Source organism: Rhamphochromis sp. 'chilingali', assembly GCF_963969265.1.
Source record: "Rhamphochromis sp. 'chilingali' genome assembly, chromosome: 9".
NCBI lineage: Eukaryota > Metazoa > Chordata > Actinopteri > Cichliformes > Cichlidae > Rhamphochromis > Rhamphochromis sp. 'chilingali'.
This window is the reverse complement of record NC_137936.1, coordinates 2125131-2151672: the sequence shown is the minus strand read 5'-3', so window position 1 is coordinate 2151672 and position 26542 is coordinate 2125131. Positions and strand designations below refer to the sequence as shown.

At 40.8% G+C, this 26542-nt stretch overlaps 1 protein-coding gene across 2 annotated transcripts in view; it reads left to right on the top strand.

The window, feature by feature from the left end:
* The window catches only part of LOC308402256 (calcium-dependent secretion activator 1-like), a 336790-nt gene that overhangs the window by 289274 nt on the left and 20974 nt on the right, over positions 1–26542 (top strand). For both annotated transcript variants that reach the window (XM_080890943.1, XM_080890942.1), the window contains one exon: positions 3656–3763. In XM_080890943.1, the coding sequence (XP_080747069.1) occupies positions 3656–3763 (108 nt within the window). The remainder of the gene's footprint in view (positions 1–3655; positions 3764–26542) is intronic.

The window sequence follows — 26542 nt, the reverse complement described above, 5'->3', positions numbered from 1 at the left end:
GAGAAACCTGACAAGAGTTTAACAACGATCCACCGCTGAACAACAGACCTCTTACCTCTTAAGAACCAGCTGGTCTTGATGAGGTCCAGGTGTTTCCAATGCTGGGCCGAGAGCGTGAACCCACCATGAGTTCCACCCCAGCAAAACAGGAGAGAGAGAGAGAAACAAAGAGAGAGAAAGAGAGACCGAGAGATAGGAGCATAATGATCAGCCCCTTGCTGATCCCCCAGGCCGTGACACCCCACAAATAGTCGACCCAAGGATGGACGAGGTGGAGCAGCTGACGTCATGGTGTAAGGCCAATAACCTCCTCCTCAACACTTCAAAAACCAAAGAACTCATAATAGACTTCAGAAGGAAAAAGGCAGAGATCCAACCACTATTCATAAATGGGGACTGTGTAGAAAGGGTGGCAAGCTTCCGCTTCCTGGGAGTCAATATAGAGGAGAACCTTTCCTGGAGTGTGAACACCTCCGAGCTGCTGAAAAAGGCCCAACAGAGACTGTACTTCCTGAGAATTCTCAGGAGGAATAACATCACACAGAGACTGCTGGTGTCCTTCTACAGAGCCACCATTGAGAGTGTTCTAACTTACTGCATATGCATCTGGTACACTAGCTGCACAGGGGCTCAGAGGAAAGCACTCCAAGGGATCATTAACACCGCCCAAAAGATCACTGGCTGCCCTCTCCCCACACTGGAAGTTCTACACAACGCCCACTGTTTTAAAAAGGCCCAAAACATCATAAAAGACACCTCACATCCTGGCCACTCCCTGTTCGAACTGTTGCCCTCAGGCAGACGGTACAGGGCAATCAGAGCAAGGACTAATAGACTCAAACACAGCTGTTATCCAACTGCAATAACACATCTGAATACTACAAAAAAATGTCCATCATGCCACTCTTGTGTTAATCTATGCACGGTCTGAAGCATGTGTGTGGGAATGTATGTGAATGTTTTACTGTTATATCTTATTAGTATTTTAAGTATTCTATCTATTTTATTTATTGAATTTTATTGTTTTATTTATATTTTGATATTGCTAGGGATGATGCAATGATCGGGGACCATTCTTAATTTCGTTGTTCTCATGACAATGACAATAAAGTTTCTGATTCTGATATTGTCTTTTGTGTCCTTTTTTAAAAGTCAGTTGCAGTCTCTCAATGTTCAGTAGTCACTCAGTGTGTTTGTAACCAGTCGGGTTACAATCTACCAGTTCATCCGGCTCTTTGGGCTGGGCTCGCCATCCAGTACTGGAAAAGGGATCCTCAATTCTTCTCAGGTCCTCAAAACCAATCCAATCGAAGTAAGCAAAGAAAAAAAACCTGACCATATAAAGCAACAAATGCTACACGGGGCTTCACAGTGCTCACGTTGGCTCACGGCCTTCGGAACACACTATCACTCTCATTATTTTCAGCGAAGAAGGACTTTTACTTTCCAGTTAGCTTCTTCACCGCACGGGTAATGGATCTTTCACCGTCTCTGTCTCTGGCGTATCTGACTGGTACACGAAGGCACACACAGGTGTCCAAGCAGCGCACACAGGTTGGGGGAAGGTCAGACCAGCCAATGAGTGGTTGCTCAGTGGATCTAACAAACACACTCTAAAGGACAAAGTCCTGCCTCTATACCATTTATCCACATATTAGTTAAACTTATGTTTACATGCTTTTTATTAGTATTTATTATATTTAATAAATATAGACATGTGCGGAATCCACAGAAACCTCAGAATCTCAGCTAAAATGTCATATAAACCATTTCTACAACTACCAAACACACCGAAAACAAGCTGTGATTAAACGAGCAGTTATGTAAATGCACAGAAGTCCGCTAAACAAACAAAACCCAACCAGAAATTCTTCAGACTTCATGTAACCGGCTAAAGATAGGCTGGTTAGCTTCCAGGGCTATCACTGACTCCACACACCAAGTTTCACCACGATCAGACCAAAATTCACTGAATGAGCTGCAAAAGAAGACCACAAAAACAAACAGCGGCGCAAATGCGCTAGGACAGAAATTGGCTTACCGTCCCGAGTTCCTCCATTATTTTCGCCGGTAGCCGGTAGCCACGTGATTACCAGTAGTTACCATGCCTACCTAGCCACATCAGAGCTGTTTTCCGTCAACAACCTCCATTTTAGACCCACCTACGTGACTGGACAGACGCCACATGCAGTAAATTTGGTAAAAACGTGGGTTTTGGCATTACAACGTCTGATTGGTTGAAGTGACGTGAACGTGACATCATTACTGTGAATCTATTGGCTCAAACGATTAAAAAGAGGTGTCAATCATGCAAATTGACCAAAAGACACCAAAGTTACAGGCCCTCGGAGTTTAAAGGGCCAGAGACCAATTAAACGCTTCATGCGCACTGCAGAAAAGGGCCATTACAATGTAAATGTGTGGTTAATTCTTCAAAAATCTATTTTTAAAAAAAGCATTTTTAGGCCTGTTAATAAAATGTATTATTAATCTGCTCTTTAATACCTAAAAAAATCAACTGGCATGGTGTCCAATTGTGTGCCAAAATTGGACATTTTTGTACGTCTGGATATTCATGTATTGACAGGGCTGTAATTTTTCACTGTTTCACTTTAGAAACATAAATCTTTGCACAGATGATGTTTATATGTTGGTTACTGAATTTCTGGAACCAAATGTGATCTGAGGCATATTTTTAAAAGGGTTATCTGCTAAAATAAAAAAAAAATAAAAAGAATTAGGCGAGGATAAAATCTACTTACTTTTTCTGTGTTCCAGTCTCAGTAACTTTGACACAGTAATATCTGCTTCAATATTTACACCTCTGATGAAATTTCCCAAGTGTTAGCTTTATTTTGATACCAAGATTGTAAGGACAGAGTTTGTAATTGCAGAGAAATAATCAATAAAATTTGGGCATTACATTTTCGAGCAGGAAGCTCAGAAACCCCCCTGGGGCTTAAGAGGTTAAGATAATATTGTTTCTCTTTCTATCTTAAACACACCTAAACGCACTCACATTACGGTCCAACATCCATTTCGATATTCTGCTTTTAAGTGAGGTATTTTTGCATCATGCAATAAATATTTGTATTTTCTGTATCACTATGAGCTTTGTCTGTTTCCTTTCTCTGTTGTGAAGATAACTGAGACTTGAGATCCGGCTGACCTTTCACTTTCATTTGTGAATGCTTTGTAAGGCAAACCTTGTTGTGTGACCTCAATTAATTTGAGATCACACAAAGTACTAAAGCTAACAGCTAATAAAATAAGTACACACTCAACCAACTAGTTTCATATATGCATACATTTTCATCTAAGTTCTTCTTTCATCAGTTGCTAAATGATACCGTGAACTATGAACAGCTGTTTAATAACTTTTTTGTAGATGACATAAAATTTCATAAAAATGCTATTATTAAACATGTATGAGCGTATTACGCCATTAATTATCCATGTTTATAAATTACATACCAGCGAGTTAACTATTCATTAATGCTTTACTAAAGCTTTTAAGTGTATAGTCATTATAAAGTGTCACCATGAGGAGTAAATCATGTACCTTCCAAAATACACTTTGTCATTTTTACTGTTTTTCTAAGCAAAGACAATTTTTATTTGATGTCTTTTTCTCCTTTTTCCGGGTTATTTACAGAAGCCAGGGATGGATGTAGCTGACAGTTATGTGACATTTGTCCGTCATTCCCAGGACATGCTGCGGGAGAAGGTCAATGAGGAGGTGTATGTAGAGCGAATATTTGATGTAAGTAAGCTACAGCATTGCCTCTTTTCTCCAAATCAAAGAGTAACACCAAAGTTTCATTTACTTCATTTGCGCTTAATGTGCAGCTGTCAGGTAAATATTTAGTTTCACATCATTGCAAGTGAAAAGAGAACAGTAAATGTTCGCAAGTATTAAGGTTTGCTTGTTTTTTTTTTAAAGGGGTTTTTTAAAATTAATGTATAGTTGGAGGTGAGTTAAACAAACCAAACACACAGCACTTTAAGCTACTGCAGTTCTTACATTCAGTGTAACAGAGATTCCAAATAACAAACGTAGGCAACGAGATTGGCTGTTTGTTATTTGTTACTGCTGGACAAGAACAAATGCTAACAACTGCAAGCAGATAACTCCAGGAGGATCCAAGGCCTGCACAAAAGTGTACAAAAAAAAAGTTCGCTCTTTCTGCATGTGATCTACACAATGAGTGAGTTGATATATTTACAAAAAGTGCCATGTAAAGATCATGTAACAGGCACAAAGCCTGACATGACTAAGGCCTCTTCGCAAGAAGTACACAGAGTTATTATAGAGATTTGGAGGCCAAGGATAGAACAGGAATGCTGCTGGAACCCAAAATGTCCAGATGTTGGGAGGAAAACATACAGCAGCTGATATTTCAATATGAAGCTCACAAACTGAGCAATGCGCAGAGGGACATTCAGAGACTGTAAGAAAGTGGAAAGGTCACAGTGTCTTATTAAAACAGTACACAGGTTTTTTTTTAATAAAAAGACAAAAAAAAAATAAGCAAACAAGCAAAACTGGCAGTTACTAATGTTTTGTAAACTCTGAAGAGTACACAGAGCTCAGGGCTTTTGTTAACAGGTGATACAAATTCCCATAGTCAACACTCTACTCCATAGCTTAGAGTGCATTGACGTATATTTCAATTACTGCCTCACAGGAGAGGAGAGAAGCCAAATGCAAGACATTGACATTGACACCCAGGTTTGTGAATGTGATAACTCAGGGATGAGGCAATGTAGGAGTTTGAAATTGATACCTCAGTGCATCTATTAAAAATCTCGGAAGGTCTCATTGACCTCAACCGTAAGGTCAAAGGTCAATGAGATTCATGAGAGCCAAAGTTTTCTGAAAATCTTGTGAATGCGCTAATTTGAGAATGAGGGGAAGTAGATTTTTGAATTGATGCCATAGGTGTTTCTATGGCAAGCCGAGGGGTAGCACTGGCAGCGGACAGTACTAGTTTAAAAACCTCTGGTTAACTTTCATGCATTACAGTTAAATTAAAGTGCATTAAGACAAACCTTAAAAATTTACAGTAGTGTTCAAGAGTCTTGAGCCATCTAACCTCTATTTGTATTTTGATAGAAAAATGAAATATAGGTACAGTGATTTACTGAAATGTTCAAACATACGTGGAAATACAGTTTATAAAACACTGTAAAGGCAGAGTTTGTATTCTGTTTGAAAGTCGATCTTTGGTATGACCAAGTTTACTCTTCAACACCATCTGAACTCTGTCCAAGCCCACTTGTAATTTCTGTAACTACTCCTCAAGAAAGGTTCTTCATGCTTCGTGAAGGACATTTCAAAGTTGCTCTTAGATGTTGGCTGCCCTCTGTTATGTTTGTTTGTCATCAAGATGATCACACACGGCTTCAGTAATGATTTGGTCCAAGCTCTTAGGAGGTGAATCTATGACAGATAATGTTCCATTATGTGTTTTTCTATCCAGGTATGCTTTCACTGCATTGATATTTTGATTGGGGTCATTGTTATTCTGAAAAATGAAGTTGCTGCTATCCATCCATTCTCTTCCACTTATTCAATTCAAGGTTGCTGAGGAGCTCAAGCCTATCCCAACTACCATAAACAGGCCATAATATTAGACAGGTCACCAGGCTGTCCCAGGGCTAACATAGAGAAAGAGACAACTTTGTCCTGTCTCCCTCCCCTCACCCAAACTGGTCAATGAGCTTTGTAAGGTTTCTTCCTGTTAAAAGGGAGTTTTTCCTTCCCACTATCGCCAAAGTGCTTGTTCATAGAGGGTCATCTGATTGCTGGAGTAATTCTGTATTCTTTTGGGGTATTTACCTTACAATATAAAGCACCTTTATAGGGACTGTTGTTGTGATTTGGCGCTATATATATAAAATTGAATTGAATTGTTAACCCCTTCAGACTTGTTGCTGATTTCAAGTCCAGTTCTTGTGTAGTCTGGCATGCTTCAGCCTTTTCTGATGATTCTGTTCCTTAAGATTGGCTTCTGGACAGCCGTCCTTCCAATGAGACCAAATCTAATGAGAAACAGGACATGGATTAACTGATGGGTCATTTGCATCACTGTGTGAGGTCTGGATTTTTTTCTGTATTTCCCCATTGTTAATGTGCTCTAAATAGTTTTTCACAGCTGTCAATTCTTCTTTTGCTCTCAACTTATTTAACTGCTGGGATGTTTCACTCGTGTTTGAAGCTTTCTGAAAAATGTGGCTAATCACAGTTAGATTTGAAGAGCTTTTCCCCTTAATAAACTTCTTTGTTTAGTGTCACAATTTGTTTGATGATTTGAAAACTATCCCAAAAAGTTTCATAGCACTTTAGGTGTCATATTTGATGACTTTTCTTGGCAGAGTTTAATTTAATGGCCTGGCTTCCTTTCTTATTAAACATACACTTCCAGTCACTGTGACCAAATAGTTCAGTCTTTGTTCCATTAGACCACAATAGAAAAGATTTCCATCTGGGCAACTACAAATTTCTGTTGAGTTTAAATGTATTGCGATACTGCGATATCTGCTTCTAATAAAACATATATTTACACATATTCTTAAACTCTCTAAATATAGTAGTCAGGTGTTATATATATTAGTCAATAAAGAAAAAACAGGTTTTCTCAGTGTTCATAGTTTTACTGTATGAGATAATAACACCAGGAAAAAGGGAAAAACATTCATTTGGTGAGTAAAAGAGACATACGGCTGCTTTCCAAGTCAAAGTTTTTTATAAAACACAAAGAGAAAGAAGTAACATGTATTTACAAGAATGTACAGTGAAAAATATAATATAAAAACAAACATGCATCGCCTTCAAAAATTCGAAGATACTTCAAATAAATTGTCGTTTGAATAAAAAAAAAGGATAAAAGGTAAATGGGTGCAAATAACTTTGTTGTTTGCAAAACTGGTGCATATGATTTTAAAATTGACAATTTATATTTGCATTTAAAGTTATATATAACTTTTTCTACTCAGATTTTATGTTTTTTGTCTGATTTTAGATCAATTGCGTTAATACAGTAGTCAAAATTAAAACATAACTGTAAATTCAGACACGTGAGGTTGTGCTGAAAAGAATGAGACCAAGCAAGGCAAAGTAAACAGTTTTTAAAGGTAAACTGTGGAGGAAACATCAAAAGTAGTTAAAAAATGGCCATTATACCCTAGACCCCAGAGGGTTAAACATTTTTTTAAAGTAACGCAATAGTTACTTTTCAAGTAATTAATTACTTTTAGAATCTTGTAACTCAGTTACTAACTGAGTTACTTTTTTGAAGAAGTAACTAGTAGCTATAATTAATTACTTTTTCAAAGTAACTTGCCCAACACTGGTCATAAATTGTATAGGTACACTGCACAGTCACTCGCCTAACCTACTGATAGAATTTCATTTAAAAACAAACTTTTGGGTTTTGTCTATGTCACAAATATTTCAATCCAGTGGAATATAACTTTATTTATATAAGTGTCATATCACAATAATAATTGTCTCTAGGTGCTTTGTATTGTGAAGGAAAGACCGTGCATTAATAGAGAAAAATTTACATCCTGTTAGAAAAATTAAGGAGGACCGATGTAAAAAAAAGTTAAGTCGAGAGAGATGCTGAGATTTTTCACTTTATCCAACTTCATCAAACAAAAAGATTTTTATACTCTTGTTTGTCAGAGGTAGAAAATGTTAAAAGGAACTATTCCTGTGAACACGATTCCTCTGTGTGAAGATGACGAAGCTACCAAAAGGCTGCCGCTGTACACTGTGCCCGGCCAAAGCACCGCCCAATTATAGTTTGGAACCACAGATAATGAAGTAACAGGATGATGTTTGATACATGTGCACAGTTAAAGACTTACACACTGTCCTTTCCATCTTTCCATCAATTGTTTGACTGTCTACATTATTACAGTTCACTTGATAATAACTTCACTTAATGACTTGTTGCAGTCCTGAATTTGAGATATGAACATATCCTGCGCCTAACCATTTGTGAAATGGCCACGGGCCAGGAGTGCAGTCTTTTGTTGTGGGGTCATGTGGATCTGTTTTATTGGTTGCTGACAGTTTAGTTAAATACTGATCCTGGTTCCTTGATATGTTTTTTGCTTACAAACCTTACATGCCTGCTTACAAACAAAGGCTAAAGCAGCAACCACCAATCAGGAGTGAGGTCGCTCGCTGGACGGACCAATCAGTGGCCGCGCTGCAGGACGCACTGGATGACACAGACATGTTTCGGCGCAGCTCTGATGACATCAACATGTTTACGGAAGCGGTTGAGGGATTTATCGGGAAACTAGCGGACGACACAGCAGAAGGAACTATCATCCGAACGTTTCCCAACCAGAAGCCGTGGGTGGATAAAAACATCCGCGACGCTCTGAGATCACGCACCGCTGCCTACAATGAAGGGCTCGTCTCCGGTAATATGGACCTATACAAGGCTGCGTCCTACAACGTGCGCAGCGCGGTCAGAAAGGCAAAGTGGAGATAAGGGGAAAACTAGAGTCACAGCTCATAGTGCGACTCTAGGAGCCTGTGGAAAGGACTGCGGACTATAACGGACTATAAACGACCAGCTTCTTCAATGATGAATGCCGACACTTCACTGGCTGATGAGCTGAACACGTTTTATGCTCGCTGCGACGCCACAGCAATTAAAACAACAAACGGCTGCGCGCGCTCGGAGTGCACCAGTGAAGAAAATGCATTCGTCATCACAGAGCATGCCGTGAGGAACACCTTCAGGAGGGTGAACACCAGGAAGGCAGCAGGACCAGATGCAATCCCTGGCCGGGTCCTTAGAGCCTGCGCTGATCAACTAGCACCGGTGTTCACGGAGATCTTCAACCTCTCCCTGGCCCAAGCTGTGGTTCCCACGTGCTTCAAACAGTCCATTATTGTTCCTGTTCCAAAGAAACAACAGCCCGCTTGCCACAATGACTACCGTCCAGTAGCACTGACTTCAATTGTGATGAAGTGTTTTGAAAGGCTGATGAGAGATCACATCACTTCTTCACTTCCTGCTACCATCGACTCACTTCAGTTTGCTTACCGGACTAATCGTTCCACAGACGATGCCATATCTCACCTGCTCCACACATCCCTGAGTCACCTGGACACTGGCAGAGGGAATTATGTTAGGATGCTGTTCGTGGACTACAGTTCAGCATTCAACACAATAATTCCCTCTAAGCACCAAGTTGAAGGATCTAGGACTCAGCTCATCACTGTGTCAGTGGATCCTCAACTTCATCACAGACAGACCCCAATCAGTGAGGGTGGGAAAACAAGTCTCCCCCTCCATCTCACTCAGCACTGGAGTGCCTCAGGGCTGTGTTTTAAGCCCCCTGCTGTACTCACTGTACACTTATGACTGTGTAGCCACATCCGACACCACCTCCATTCTCAAGTTTGCTGACGACACTGCTGTTGTGGGCCTGATCTCCGACAACATCGAGACGGCCTACCTGGAGGAGATTAGGAACCTGGAGACCTGGTGCCAGGAGAATAACCTCCTCCTAAACATCAGCAAGACTAAGGAGCTGATCGTGGACTTCACTACAAAGCAGGCGAGGAATTATGAGCCCCTGGTCATCAGTAACACACCAGTGGAGAGAGTGGACAGTTTCCGATACCTGGGTGTCCACATCACTCAGGACCTGTCATAGTCCTGTCACATCAACTCCCTGGTTAAGAAAGCCCGTCAGCGTCTCTTCTTCCTCAGAAGACTTAGAGACTTCCATCTGCCACTGAAGGTGCTCGAGAACTTCTACTCCTGCACCATCGAGAGCGTCCTGATGGCAAACATCTGCACCTGGTTTGGGAACAGCACCAAGCAGGACAGACGAGATCTGCAAAGGGTGGTGCGCTCGGCAGAACGCATCATTCAATCAGAGCTCCCTGACCTGCTGTCCATCTACACCAAGCGTTTATTTATTTTTTTAACAGCGCATTGTGTTCTGCGTCCTGATTGGCTGTAGACTGTAGATTGTCAGTCAATCTCGTGCCGTGTCTCCTGTACAGTACAGGATGCGTTGAGCTTGTCAAATTTACATAAATTGCTAGCAGTGTGACTCTGAAGTGCTGTACTACCGTACTTTCTGGACAATAGAGCGCACCTGTATATAAGCCGCATCCGCTCTATTTTTAAAAAATTTAAAAAAAAAAGATATACAAGCCGCACCCAGCTATAAGCCGCAGATATCTATGATGAAAAAATAGATATTTACTGCATGTACAGAACAATCTTGTAGTGCAAATGTACAAGTATGTACCTGAACAGATTCTTTCCGAACAATGCCTTTTAACACGGCAGCAACTTTGCTGATTAAAACGTAACAGAACCAAGAGAAAATAACCGCTATTTATTTACCTCCATTTTTCCTGTATTTGAAACCACATGTCACTTTAATCATCTTCGCTGAAACCCATGAAGTCGTCTTCTTCAGTGTCGGAGTTGAACAGGCTCAGAAGCGCTTCATCACATCTGCCTCCATCAGTCTCGCTCTCCGTGTCACTGTCATCCTCCGGTGAAGTTGGCTCTGAAGGTGCGCCGCTCTCTTCGCGCAGCAGTCCAGCCTTTCGGAACCCATTGGTGATGGTGGATTCTTTCACAGCACTCCACGCTGTTAGGATCCACTGACAGACATCAGAAAAGGATGCTTTTCGCATGCGGCCAGTTTTTGTGAATGACTTTTCACCGCTTGTCATCCAAGTCTCCCACTCAACCCGTAGTGCAGCTTTAAATGCCCGATTTACACTGATGTCAAGTGGCTGCAAAAACTTTGTTGTACCTCCAGGAATCACAGCTGGAATGGAGTTTGTTTTCTTGATCGCTGCTTTCACAGAATCTGTGATGTGGGCCCTCATGCTATCCAAAACAAGCAGTGCTTTTTTCCGGTGAAAAAATCCTCCCGGGCGCTTCCCATAGCACTCCGTTAACCATTCCTTCATTAGACCTTCTATCATCCACCCTTTGGTGTTAACTTTGACCACTATGCCTTTCGGGAGTTGTTCTTTCGGCATAGTTATGCGCTTAAAAATCACCATTGGTTGAAGTTTTTGTCCGGATGCCGTGCATGCCAGAACGCAGGTGAAGTGCGTCCTCTCATGGCCTGTTGTTTTCAACAACACGGATGATGCACCTGTCTTGTTAACGGTCCTGGTCAGAGGCAGATCAAATGTTAAAGGTACTTCATCCATATTGATTATGTCGTCTGGTCCGATGGAGTTTTCTTGTATCTTTTTTTCAACGAATTTGTGGAAGTTTTCAACTTTTTCCTGATAGTCAGGGGGGAGTTGCTGACAGAGAGTGGTCCGTGCCCTGACGGACAGGTTTTTACGTTTCATAAATCTGAAACACCATGACGGCCCACCTTTGAAATCTTTAATATTCATTTCGCGGGCAATTGTTTTGGCTTTCAGTCGGATCTGTACAGTGGATACACCTCGGCCACCTGCTCTCAGTGTCTTCACCCATTCCTCCAGGACATTTTCAAGTTCAGGCCACCTGCTTTTATGTCCTCTGAAAGCTTTTCTCGACTTTTGGCATTGCATGAGCTCTTCCCGCTGCCGCCTCCAACGTCTCACCATAGACTCATTGACGCTAAGCTTGCGTGCAGCAGCGCGGTTTCCCTCCTGGATAGCAAGATCGATGGCCTTCAACTTAAAACTTGCATCATACGAACTTCTTCGTGTGGTTTCCATGATGAAGGGGCGAGGATTTGAAAATAATTACCAGTTGGTAATTTGTTGTGCGTGTTCTATCTGCTAAAGAAAAAGTAGTGTATTCTTCTTTGCATTGATTTTTCATCTATCTTGTTTTTTATTCTAATTCTGGTTAGAGTCCCCCTAGTGGTGGAAGAAAAATCCACAGAATAGCCGCACCTTTCTATAAGCCTCATGGCTCAAAACCTAGGGAAAAAGTAGCGGCTTATGGTCCAGAAAGTACGGTATATGTTTGTACGTTTTCTCCCTAACAAACAACAATGTCGACGAATCATTTTGCACCGTCAAAGGCAACCGCGTGTGCCTTTGGTTTCATTCTATAATACTGGGCTTATTTTTCTATAAAGGTTTGAACTTTGAGAGTTTAAACAAGAGAGAAAAATGTGAAAATGTCTGAGAAAAGTGTATAAAGTGTGTAGTGACGGGTTTTACAGCCTTTAAACATCTATAATAATTGTAAAAAATAAAGTTGGCTACTTCACGGGTTTCACCTATCACCTTTCACACGACGGACCACTGTATATGCTAACTAACAACAGATACCGATATCGAATACATATAGAAAATAAGAAATATATGATATTATGAGCTGACGAAATATAACTGGGACATGATGTGCAAAATGCTTTCACTGAATCCAGTGTGCAAAGTTTTTATAGCCAGAGTAAATAAGTGTGTTATTGCAACATGTTAACTGAGCAGTGATCTGAGGGGCCGTTGTTGTAGTCTGACAGCCCAGGGAAAGAAACTATTCTTATGCCGTGAGGTGTTGGTTCTGATGGACCGCAGCCAGGGGGAGGTGTCACAAACAGTTTGTGTCCAGTGTGAGGGGTCCCCAGCAATATTCCTTGCCTGCCTCAGTGTCCTGCAGTTGTACAGGTCTTGTAGGGAAGGCAGATTGTAGCCAATCACCTTCTTAGACACACTGCAGTCTGTGTACCAGATGGTAATGGAGGAGGTGAGGATTGATTAATTGATGGAGGAGTAAAACTGCACCATCATTGACTTTGACAGGTTGTATTTTTTCAGCTGGTGCAGGAAGGACATTCTCTGCTATGCCTTGTTTATGAGAGAGCTGATGTTAAGCTCCCACTTTAGGTCCTGGGAGGTGCTGATTCCATGAAGAAGAAGGCCTTCACTGTCTCCACTGGGCAGGCATACAGGAAGATGGGATCTGGGGAGGCTGGTTTCAACCTGAAGTCCACTATCATCTCTCTGTTATGGCAGCATTGAGCTCCAGATTGCTGGCACTGCATCAGGTCACAAGACTGTCAGTCTCGCTCCTATAGGCCGACTCATCTCCACCTGCACCTGTGGTGTCATCTGCAAGCTTCAGTTTGACGGACTGGTGTCTGGAGGTGCGGCTTTTAAGTGTACATGGAGAAATGCGGAGGAGAAAGTACACAGCCTTTCTGATTCAATATCACTTATAGGTGAACTGGAAGCTAATAGAGCTGTTTAAGAACATGACTAAGGGATGGATCCACTCGAAAAGGAAAGTTTAAAACCTAATCTTAAAAGTAGAGAGTGTCTGTTTCCATAATCTAAACTGAGAGCACAAGGGCCTGAAAATTCTCCTTGCTGGGTTATCTCTAAACTGGATCACAGAACAAGAATCTTAGTCAAGCATGCCCATTTCTTTATTGTGTCCTGATATGTACAGTTGGCCCTACCTGCCTGTAGCATTGTGTTAAATCAAAGCCTTTAGGTTTATTCCTTCTTCTGTGATCTCTCTGTCTGTATGTCCTCACACAGGCTGACAGAAAGATGTCTGGCGCTAGATGTTTGCTGTTTGTTTCTACAGCTTGATCTGTTACTTTGCCATGCATCCTGTTCTCCTCCACAAGAGCATTTCTAATGGAATTTGTCTCAGGCAGTCTCCTCTGTTGTCAGTCTGTATCAGTTCTCCCTGCAGCATTACAAGGGCCAGTGAAGGTGTCTGTAGCTGCTGCCTACAGCTCTGTTGTGCTTTTCTTGTCACTCAGTCTTTAAAAAAATCAACAACAAAACCCCCCAAAACAAAACCCTGTTTTCTCTCTGTTAGCTTTGTGCAATAATGCAGTGCATACGCCACACTTAGAAAGGTTCCTTGTGTCAAATAAATAAATAAATGGAAAATCACTGGCACGTTCTTCAAAAGGTGGTTGGTTCCAAAATTTAAGCCGCTGACATTAATTGTTGTAAAACTGTTGTAGGAAATTTGCTACTATTTTGAAACATGAGCCACCATCAGCCAGAGTTACAGTCCACCACATCAAAGGGCCTGCTGTGTGTGCACGTGAGTGCTGGGGTAGGGGTTGTCATCTTGAATTAACATGGATGGATTCTCTTTAGTCTTTACTTTGTTATGCAACCCCAATTCGGTTGAACAGATTCAAGTACAGACTGTACGTCTAAAAATAAATATTTTCTGGAGTTCCACAGAATTATATCCTTGGGCCTATATTTTCCACATATACACTGGGCCACCTACACATGAGACCAAGGGTCAGCAACCTTGGGCACGCGTGCCCCAGCTGGCACGCGAAGAGTTAACTGATGGCACAAGCATAGCTGGACGGGCCGATGATTTTTTTCAGCACCACGGAAAAACACGGATACATCCGTAGAATTCACAATGTGTTTTCGGGACTTTCAGGTGTTTAGACCAATGTTTTCTTTTCTGATCAAACCAGAAAGGTTTGTCAGCTGGATTTGTCTCGCATTAACTGGCTCGACACAGAGGACATCGAAATGCAGCTGATTGAACTGAAAAGCTCGACTCTGTGGGGTCAAAGTTTGCAGAACTACAGACGCAGCTGGAATCCACAGCTGTGCGTGTTCATGGAGCTGCATGTTCACCTGCTGGACGTCACTACCTGACAGGTTTAACGGTCTTCAGAACATTGCAGAGGCCTTATTGACAGTGTTTGGCTCCACACGTCTGTGTGAGCAGGTTTTCTCTCACATGAGTCCTCAGGTAGCCTCTGAATGCTGGACACTGGGAGACCTGTGTCTCTGAGTGGGAGACCAGAGATCACATTAACATGTGTGTCTCTGTATCAACAAACATGTCATATTGGCCCAGTTTATTTTTCTTATCATTGTTGTGAGGAGACCATAAATAGCATTTGTATTTTCTGTTGTACAGTTCATTTGCTGTTATGGATAAAAAGTATTTTTTTTGTTTCCAAACAGCTGATAAGTATTCGCTGACAGCTGCCAACATCTGCGAACAAATATAATCCTATAAAGTTGTTCTATATAGTGTGCAACTGTTAATATAGAGCGTTATTACATTTATTGCTAATGCAGTCATATGGCACATTGGCTTCTGAGGAAATTTTAGATGCACTCGTCATCATGCCGACCCCTGCATTAGACCTATAGACGGTACCTATTTCCCAGATTTATTACCATGTTGAAAGTTCTCCAAATGCATTTTGCTCTTTTGTTAATTATTTCATTTAATTCTGGTTTTAGTTTTCTCTGGTGCTACAATGCCTTACCACAATAACATATAATTAACATTCTAATGACCTGTTCTTTATAAGTCACCTTGGGCAATACACTGCCAACTTTGTCGTTTTATGTTAAGGGAATTAGACCCATAGATGTGGGCTATATCACAAACCAAACACTTTTATGCAACAACCCATTTCACATACAGACTTTAGAGAATATGAAAAGCATTGTTGTGGTGTGTTGTGTGCCTTTACTTTGCACTAAACTTACAGCTTTTCCAAAATATGATTAATTATTTTTCCAAAGGTCTTCATGCTGCAGATACAATATAAAGTATTTTGTTCAGCTTTAAGCTCTGCAGTCTCTAACTCACACTATAAAAAGGCTCCTAGAGTTGCTGGATTTTTTAAGGTATTATGAGATTGTATTTATATGTATGAGGGAGAAATTAATTTGGCTCCTTGCAACCTTTCTACCCTCCCTGGTTCTTGAAAGACTGGCTGAAGAGGCATAGATTAAAACAGATGTGCTGAAATAATACTGGAGTAGGACTTAGTTTGGCGCCGCCTGGGGATCATTGATTAAAAAAAAACATGTCTTTAGCTTGAGACAAATCCAGTCCTGCAATGATACCCCACAGCTTTGTGGACTATGACACTCCCTGTACCCAGTCCAGGCACGAGGCGAGCAGGAAAATAAAGATAGAGTTGTTGAGCCACCGAATCTTTAGCCAACCCCAAGGTTGGAGTTGCAGATACTGGGATTACATGGGTCAATTATACACTTAATCTGCCTTTGCTCACAGGGGATTAGGAGCACGGCTCATTGATTGATTTGAAGCATTTCCGCTGACCTTGGGTAGTTGTCAGATTCACAAGTATGGTGAAATTGCACTCCTCTACGACCAAAGATAAAGAGCTTTTTAATCGCTGCTGCTTCTGCCGTCTCTGTTTACCAACTGCCGGAGGGCTGAAGTAAAGTGGAGTGAGGGCACGGGTCAAACTGAGCTGTAGATTGTGGGATTTAAGATCGGTGCTGTCTGCACTGCTGTACTTTGGTCACAGCGGGTGGGTTTGTGTTAGTGTTGTGTGTGCGGAGTGCAGTGTGTGTATGTGTGGAGGGGGGGGGGGGGTTAGCAGTGACAGAGAATACCGTCATACCAATTGGCTGTCACCACTTTGCCATCTCTGGTCATGAGCTGCCAGGCTAAGTGAACAATTTAATCAACACCATGCAATCTTAACTGCTGTCCTTATCTGACTGGCTGAAAGTTTTATTTGAAGTACTGTGGTGAAAAAACTGAAAGTGTTTATCTATTATTTATTCTGATCTCAGCAAATATAATTCAGTTTTATTTATATAGCATCAAATCACAAACACCTCAAAGCTCTTTATGTTGTAAGGAGAACACCCCACAATAATGGGCACTGCATATCAACAGAGCTAACGTTTTTAGAATTGCGTCTTTCAAATCCACTTTTTTACTTCTCATAGAGAAAGATCAGTTGTCCTCACCCCGTCCACAACAACATGACTGTGATGCTGCACTGATCCTCTCGTTGTTTTTTATGCTACCGAGTAATCTGTTGTTTAAATGACACTAAAAGGATTACACAAGCAAACAGGGAGTCATGGTTACAGTCATATCAGTAATATTAACCATAATCATAATAATGATATTATTATTATTGTTATTAATATTGTTGTTATTCTTGTTATCATCATTATAATAATAATAATAATAATAATAATAATAATAATTATTATTATTATTATTATTATTATTATTATTATTATTATTATTATTGTTGTTGTTGTTGTTACGAAGAACGAAGGACAGCCAGGCAGAATATGTTACACTGACTGTGTTTTTTCATAACATGCTCTGAAAGGTTTCACTTCTGTTTAATGAAGTCTGTAAGCAGCTTAGAGTTCTCAATAATTACTGGGAGAGAGAGCATTTTGTTTCCCTGCTTGGTTTCTTTTTGGCCTAAATCCTCTGTGAGCATACCCAGCTCCATGGTGTTGGGAGGAAACGGCTAAGGATGCTAAAGCCACGATCATCCCGAGAGGAGGGAAATACAAGTTTAATGGAGACTTCTCTTTTGTCGGGTCCTGCTGGTTTATTGATGATGACCAACAGGGTCAATTGATTGAGGACACGCATGTCATCTCTCAGGTCTCTATCACTCTTTCACAGCCCCTTTTCCTTCTGCTTTGTTATAAAGGGAGGTACGGTGGCATTTGTTTGATTAACTTGTCTGACAAAAGTGACAGCTGCTCATGTGTGTATGTGGATGAGTGGCCCAGCGCCGCTCCCTCTTTGTACATCTGTCAGAGCCTGAGCAGGGTGAGCAGGGTGAAAAGAGACAAATTGGACCCAAAAAGAAGGCCATTCACCTTCCCCAGACCCCCCTCCAGTGTTCCACCCCTCTATCCCATTCAGGTGCTCGGCAGGACCCTCAAGTGCTTGCTGGCTTATTCCATTTTCACTCCCCTCATAGAGTTCTCTGAGCCCACAAGTGTTTTAGCCCTCTTTTTTCTTCCCTCAATCCTCCCCTAAGCGGCTCTTTGTAAGTAGAATGGCTCACTTTTCTCAGGGCCTGAAGCTGCCGGGTTTTTTTTCTTTTTTATTGTCTGCCACAGAGCTTTTCTGACGCTCTTTGTATGTTTACTCAATGACTGGTCGCTGACCGTAATTCCAACTGTTTAGTTCCTCACAACATGGCCCCTCAACCCATTTCACCCACCACCCCAAATATACACCAATCCCTTCTCCAAGCCACCGTGTTTTTATAATGCTGCGCCGTATTTTCTCTCTTATCTGCTGAATTGCAGGTAGAAGGAGATGCATTTAGCTGTTCTTCTTAACTTTTTAACCAGCTCTCTTCATGAAGCGCCCACTGTGCTCTTTTTATGGCTGTCCCAGCTATGACTATGGTCAATGGTCAGCTGCAATTTGTGCCATACCCAAACATGAGCTGTGGCTCACGGAGTTTATGTAAAAAGCTCATTTTTTATACTAAAGGTGATGTTTGTATTTGTGCACCAATAGCCTAATCACAGAAAAATGGTTCACATTCTCCAAACGCCTGCTTTACATTAGCAGCAACTTTTCTAACTCTATAGAAGACCCTTGGCTCCAAAATCATTGGCCACATACAAACTGTTCCCATAATGTTTATTGCTTGTGTTACTTCATAGCAGGACATTTGGGGGAATATATCACTGTTTACGAAAAATAGGAAATTAAATCTGTGAAAATTAATTTGACCTTTTAGAATGTTTGGATACCTTTGCAGTCAAAACATTTTGATTGGGAGTTCCCCAGCTCTGGGGGGTCCCCTGTTGTACTAATTCATAAAATAATTGATCACTGGACTGAAGACATCAGAAAGTTGTTTTTATCATCATTGCTAAATTGTGAAAGTAGCTTTTCATTAGTATCCACATTCGTCATCGGAATATCAGGTTTTAAATCATTGAGCAATATCTAAAGAAATAGACTCACATCAGTGATTTCTGGAATTCCATGTTGTACAAGAACATCCTTAATTCTGTGAAAGGTTTTACATGTTCGCTGAGGGTCAAGCTTGGCCGTGCAGGGTGGGCAGAGGGGAGGTGCTCTGACCTACTGTCTGAGTTACTATGGTAATTGAGTGTCGTCATCAATGGACCCTCACTGCTGAGCTAGTGAGCCGGACTAGAATAGACCAGCAGTGGGCTCTGGAAAGCAGAGCAGGTAGGATTAGACAAGCCCTTTGTGTAAAGTGCATAATGTCTTGCAGTCAGATTTAAAGACCTCCCACCCCCACCATCTTAGTCTTATTTGTTTCTTTGTTTGTGCGAGTATGCTTATATGAGCTATGTGTGTACACTAGTGTAAGCAAGTGTGTTGTCAAAGTGAAAAAGAAGAAAAAGTAGTCTTGCTTTACGGCACTCAGCGGCCTCCCCTCTCCTTCACAAGGAAGCCTGTCACTTGGCATTAGTGTTGCCGCACCAGCAATCATCATTCCATGCCTCCTGCTAATTGCAGGCACAGCTGGGTCTCAGCAGGACACGCTCTCTTTCTCTCTCGTGTTGAACTTTTTCTGCCTTTCTCGCTCTAAAATAGTGCAAAAATTGCACACAAATTTTTCATCTGTACTACGCAGACTACGGCTCAGACATACTTGTCCAGTGGTCTGCTTAATGGTCACTTAGCAAACAACAGCGATTTATATTATTATGACTTCTTTTTTGACACCAATTCAACTGTGAACAAGATGTGTTTTCAATGTATTTCAAAATTTAAATTAGCTTGTACTTAATGAGTAGTTGTGGATTTTAACAAAAATATAAGTTATTAATATTCCACATTTTTTTCTTTAATGTTAAAAACATCTTCACAGCAATTAAATCAAAGAAGTTGAAACATTTTCGCCTCAATTTCCGTCACAGTCTGCCGATTATGCAAACTGTGTGGAGTCTGATGTAAGTGACTCAAAATACAGATAATGAGGTTAACAAAATGCAAGCTTTTTATTGGGCTGTTGCAAAAATGGGACGAAAGAAAAAATCAGAAATCCAAGGGAAGAAAAAAAGCTGCAACTACAAAAGCGTAGAAGAAGGAAAAAAGAAATTAACAAAGACTAAAGGGAAGAAACCACTATTAAAAACAAATTCCCCTCTCCCCTCGGTCTATCCTTCAGGCTCGGGTCCTCTACCAGAGGCCTGGGAGCTTGAGGGTCCTGCACAGTATCTTTGCTGTTTTCCAATTACCACTGGGACCACTGTTACCTTCACCCTCCACCTCTTCTCTGTGCTCTTGGTACTTCTCCTGTTCCTTCTTCCTGATTTTGATGTCATTCGGTATCATCGTCCTCTGTTTGTCCACCACTATGTCCGGTTGGTTAGCCACCACCATTTTGTATCTGGAAGTGCCACAGGATCTTAGCTCGGTCATTCTCCACCATCCTGGGGGCGTCTCCCATGTTGACCTCGGGACTTCCAGCCAGTGGCGTGTCTAGAAAATTTTTGTTGGGGGGGCCAGGTAGGGGCACAGATTTGGAGAAGGGTGGCAGATTTAATTGGCAGATAATGTTTAAAAAAAAAATTCTACCAACCCTTAACCATAATTCAATAATCCTATAAACCTAATAACCAAATGCACTTTTAACTCTTATTAGAATGAGATTTTAACCACTACGGTGCAAAGTTTTTAGATACTGCGTTGATAAAGTACAAGAGATACAATCAGTGCTTTGTCAGTGCTTACTCAGCATTCAAGGACATCAATATTTGCATAGCATTTTTACTGACATGTAGTGCACATATGTTTTGGGCAAAAACATTTTTGAAAATTAAAATACGAACATTTGTAACAAACAATTGACAAATTAGCCAATGCCAATGCAAAACTTTATCTGCCTGTTAAAAAAAGAAGATAATCTTCTCACAAACTGGTGTTTGATTTTGAAACAGGAAAAAAGTGGGGAAACAAATGAAAAGACTAACATTTGAATAAAACCTGAAAGCAAGTAAATACTTTCTATGCTGCCTTATGGTAAACTTTGGTAATATTGATAAAGAACAACACTGGCTGATGATAAAATACAGTCAGCTGGCATGGTGACACTGCCAGTATTAACCTGCAGGGCTGGACTGGGACAAAAAAATTGGGCATTTTTACTACAGACCGACCCACCAGGTATTAAAGCCATAAAGCCTTTGAATGAAAACAAATGCTGTTGTGACAGTGATGTACAGTCTTTTTGGTATATGTATGATTTCTATACATTTTACGTCAGATAAAAACTTTGGTTGTAAGATTTAGATAATTATTTAATAAAAACTAGGTATTTTAAATGAGAATAAGAAAGAAAAGTATTTCTTTGTGCCCACCTTTCCCTGTTAATGCCCTACCTGGCCCCCTGGCAAAACTTTGCTAGACCCGCCCCTGCACAGTTACCAGCTGTCAGCTACATAAAAAAGGATCCAGGTGATATTTGTCTCTCAGAAACAGTTGATAACTTCAACTCATTCATGTCACCTAAAAGGTAAACCTGTTTCTCCATCACCTGTTCAGCTCTGATGGTTCAGTAAGGACATCTCCTGGTTTCATCTTCATGTTTCCCTCTCACCACATATCTAAACCGACATCATGACCAGCAGCTTTACAGCTGTGGCTCCAGCAAACATCAGCTGATACTAGAAATTAATATTAAATAAATTCTAACAACAGCTGATCAAGCTTAAACGTGCTGCTGTTGTTTAGCGCAATATCCGCTGGTTTCCTCTTTCTGGCGCAAAGTGGGCGATAAACAAACAAGAGAGAAAAGCCGATCAGCTGATCATTGATCAGTTTCATGATTGAAGTAGCAACAGGAGAGGGAGGGGAGAGAATGAGAGAAGAAGAGGCAGCTGTGCAGCATAAAGACAGAATAAATCCAGCTTTGTGTCTTTTTTCCATTCTAGCTAAAGTCCGGGACAAACTGCGTCTCTTCTCAGCTCAATACGAAACGTGTAATATTTTCTCTGAATGAGGGACCATTCCATTTTTAAGGAGCCGTTGGCAACTCTACTAACCTTATGAATAAAATAAAGTTCACTATCAGTAACATCATAGCACCCACCCAGCTGTATAAAAACTCCGTCAAACTGGCTAGAACGCAGTATGAGTTATTGCAACTGACAGTAAAAAGTCAGCACAACGAAAATAAACTCCACCTAAACTTGGTTTATATCTGACCCAGATAGACTGCAGGTCATAACTTCTTACCTGAAGTTCAGTTCACCTGACACTCGGACTGGTGGCTGCCTCGGGTCTCTCCTCCTGCCTCCCCTTCCCTCATCCACCTGTTGCCTCTGTGGAAGCCCCGTCATAGCCACCACCAAACAACTGAGTTATTTTTACACATCGACCTGCATCTGGCCAATCCACCACCTCTCATTGTTCATGCCATTACAAAAAAAATAAAAAATAAGTCACTGGGGATATGCCCGGTATGCCCGATGGCCAGTCCAGCTATGTTAACCTGCAACCAAATCTGCAGCTCCATACAGCAATGTTACGACTTAGATGATATCTTATAACTCATAACTCTTATGTTAGCTCCCCTCAGTAGCATACTGTCTGAAATATTCCACAGCTGCAATAATTCTTTAAGTGTTATTTTTTCCTTGGTATTCTAATTTCACCGAAGTTTACTAAACTCAACAAACTTAATATTACTTACCGGGACATTTATTCTGTCCTCATTTTCTTTCACCGAAAAATTGTTTCCTGCAGTGCCGTCTTTCGCGCTTGGCTCTCCTACCTTTGCTAACGTGATGCGCATAGCGCAGAAGCGATGCTGCATTCACTTACACTCGGATATCTGAGCGTCACCGTGAAAACATAATCGGACATTTGATATTTGATTGAATTTTATTGTTTTGCCTTTGGGGTGGCACCTGGGGTGGCCAGTCTGGTTTGGGGGGTGGCCTGTGCCCCCCCAGGCCACCCCGCTGGACACGCCATTGCTTCCAGCCCATACTCAGCACAGATGTCCCTGTACACTATGCCGGCCACTTGGTTATGGCGTTCCATGTATGCCCTGCCTGCTAGCATCTTGCACCCTGCTGTTATGTGCTGCATTGTCTCAGAGAAACAGAACACCTGCATAATTAGCGTGGCTTGATGGTTTAAGCTGTGAACACACTGCCAAATCTTTGTCCCTGTCCTGTCCCTCTTTATTCACTCCTCACTCTGAGTGTTGACTCCCACATATTCCTGCTCCACTATAACACTGGGACTTTACTGAAACACAACAGAACAGAAGTGAACTTAGTGAACTGTGAGAGGAAGAGAATCCCAACGTAAAACACATACAAAGATACATCTTGTTTCCTTTTTTAAAGTGAGACAGATAGGTTCCAGTGTTTGCATTCATTACATTCATGTTGCTTTCTTTTACTTTCAACAGGCACCATAACATAACATATGTCTGTTTAATACAGCTTTTAACAGGATTGTATTAGTGTGTTAGAATAATATCTGAATGTTATAAGTTAAATTAATGTACACAATGTTCCCACTCTCATGGTTTCCTCTTCAGACACTTGCAATAAAATACGAAAAGACAAATAGTTTAACAGAACGTTAACAGAAAGTTTTGCCAGAATTAAATCCCCTGTCCAGACTATTTGGCAAGCTGTACAACTTAACTCAAAATACAACGACACCAAATCTTGAAAGAACAAATTAATTAAGTAAATTAAGTAAAAGCAGGCGGCTTTGATCAGGACCCTTTTTCTGCTTTCCACGCAGCACATCCCCCCTTCTGTCCCCCACACAGCCGTAACTCTTTCAGAAGAACATCCACCATGTTTTTATGAACTTCAGCAATTTATATATAAGCCTTGGTGTTTACCAGTGGCCAGTGTTAAGGCCAGAGCGCATTCAGAATAGAAACAGTTCTATGAGTAATACAAAGACCTTTAACTGGAGGCTGTGTGACTCCCTTGTTTCAGTACGTTGCTGTGTTCAAAAGGAGAGACAGAGCATATGCAACGGGGTTTTATAGGCACCAATATTAGGCAGTTCACACCCCCTAATTAGTCAGTGGTCATTCAGATCTGTCTCAGGGTGCTGAGGCAAGGTCTCAGGTGGAATTACCTAATAGCAAAGCTTGTTAGAGGTTTGCACGAGTAGGCATAAAGTTGGACTCCAGGAACTACTGTATTTCTTACAAAACACAGTATTCTAATATCAAAATAAAATTAAAAGTAGCAAATAAGGTAGCAGGCCGTGCAAAATGTTTTGGTCCAAACAACATATTGACAGTGATGTCTACTTTAAGTACATTAACAAACTGACCAAATTACCACTGAAAGCATTGAAATAAATAACAAAGAAGTAAGACTATAATTTTACTTTTTAGATAATTTGAGTACTAAATAATAAAATCATTGTTTAATAAATAAATAGTGAAATGTGTACTCTCTCATGTGTTTTTGTTCAAGGTTGTATTTACTGCACACACACACACACACACACACACACACAAGAGGCAGAAAGAGGCAAAGTCCCCCGATTCCTTGTAATCTCTTTGTACCCACCATAATGTGGCCCCTACTCAGCTTCAACATTCCTGTCACTCTGCAGCATAAAGGCTCATGAATAGCCCCACAAAGGAGGGCCTCTGACCTAACAAATTGGTTGGCTTTTTTGAGATTTTCTGAGTGTGTGTGTGTGTGAGGGTGGGTGTGGGTGTTTATAAGGGCTGATTTATGGTCTGGTTGAACAACTTCTGACTATGTTAGAGACACAGTGGAGGGCTGAGTGAAAATGCAGTTGTCATTGTTTTGGTATCGTTTAAATAAACAGGGTAATAAGGCCTTTTTGCACATCTTTTCTGAGAAGTTCTTATGTACAGTTAGCAAATTATGACATGAAGTGGGTTTAAATATTGGATTGCATGTGTTGAAAAACATCCACACAGAGCCCCCCATAATCTGATGTAAGCAGGGTATTTGGAGAGAGATTCTGAAGGTATTTCAAAGTCTGAATAATTATTTATTAGCTGCTTTCACTCACAGAGAAATCAGTATAACTACTGTCATCTGTAGTTATAAAGAGGTAATCAGACTTAAATATGCAAAACTAAAGAAGTCAGTTGCTTCACCAGTTTGAGGTTAATATCACACATTTAGCATCATCCCTCATCTAGCAAACCTTACTGTGAAATAAAAGGATTTTATAATGGCCAGTAACCAGAAACTTCTTAAAGTCAAAGCTGTGAAGAAAGCGAAGTGCTATGTCTAACCATATCAATAACACTGGTTTATAGTGATGCAAGCCATCAGACAGGTCACTAGGTTAGGCATTATTAGGTATATTATTTCACTTATCACATCACTCAGTGATTCTGTTGCAATACACATTTAATTGAAAATGTTTAGATGCCTCGGAGCCATCATCTAGTCAGTTCAATTCATTTTCATTTATACAGCACCTTGATCTTTCTGAGTGAACTTTCTTAAAACATCAGCATATCTATTGGATCCCACTCCTACAAGGCTGCTTAAAGAGGTCTTAACATTAATCACTGGTCCAGGCTTAAATATGATCAGTTTATTTCAACATAGTCCTTCAAGATGGCCGCAATTAAACATCACTTACAAGCTAGAGCTTTTAAGCAATGCCATGCTAGAGCATGCTGTAGGTATTAAAACTACTATGCTGCAGTGGTTTGTATCATATCTATCTAATAGACTCCAGTTTGTGCATGTAAATGGAGAGTCCTCTTCACACACTGAGGTTAATTATGGAGTCCCACAGGGTTCAGTGCTAGGACCACTTCTGTTTACGTTATACATGCTTCCATTAGGAAGTATCATTAGAAGGCATAGCATACATTTTCACTGCTATGCTGATGACACCCAGCTCTATTTATCCTAACATATCCTTCAATGTGCATATTAAATAAATATGTAGGATTTGCACAATCTCTCTAAAGTTAGAAAGAAACTGTCTCAAAAAAAAAACCTAGTTTGCGCATTTAGTACATCTTGGCTGTAATTCATCATTATCAAGATGTCCTAAAAACTCCCTGAACAGCCTTCAGGCAAAATGCTGTCGTGAGAGTACTAACATGGACTAGCCAGAGAGAGCATATTTCTCCTGTACTATATCCTATATATCTGAATCGAAATTTAAAATCCTTCTCATTGCATACAAGGTCTTAAATAAAATGGTGGTGCGTAGAGACATATGCAACCCTTTTATGCAGCACCCAACTCCTGTGCACCTTTTTGTGTTTTTAATGCGTTTTTGTGTTGCATCTTCCTGCAACACATGCCTGCAATGTCAGTCGTCAATCCTTTTTCTTATTTTGTATATATTTCGCTTGTTGTGTGTGTATCCATTTGGACTGTATATATTTCTGCTGTTTGCTATATGTTCCTGCTGGGCAGTATTTATATTTTATTCAAGCACAGTTGGTGTGGAGCAGCTACAACTTAATTGCACATGTACAATGATAATAAGGGGCTATCCTATTCTATTCTATAATCAGGCCAAATCTTATCTTAAAGACCTCCTATGAAACATATCACTTTTTCAAGATTTTTCTCATCTAGAAGCATTGTAAGGCTCATCCAAGTAATGTCTTCACTTCTGTGGAGCTCAAGTCTTAAATGGTGAGTCTTCTTCACACAATTAAGCTCATTATAAAGTACCACAAGGGTACTTTTTTGCTGGGACCAATTCTCTTTCCATTATACGTGCTCCATCAGGCAGTATAATTAGAAGGTCTAAAGTGTCTAACCACATGATTACTCTGAATAGCATTATCTTGGCCTCCAATAACACTGTGAGATATCCTG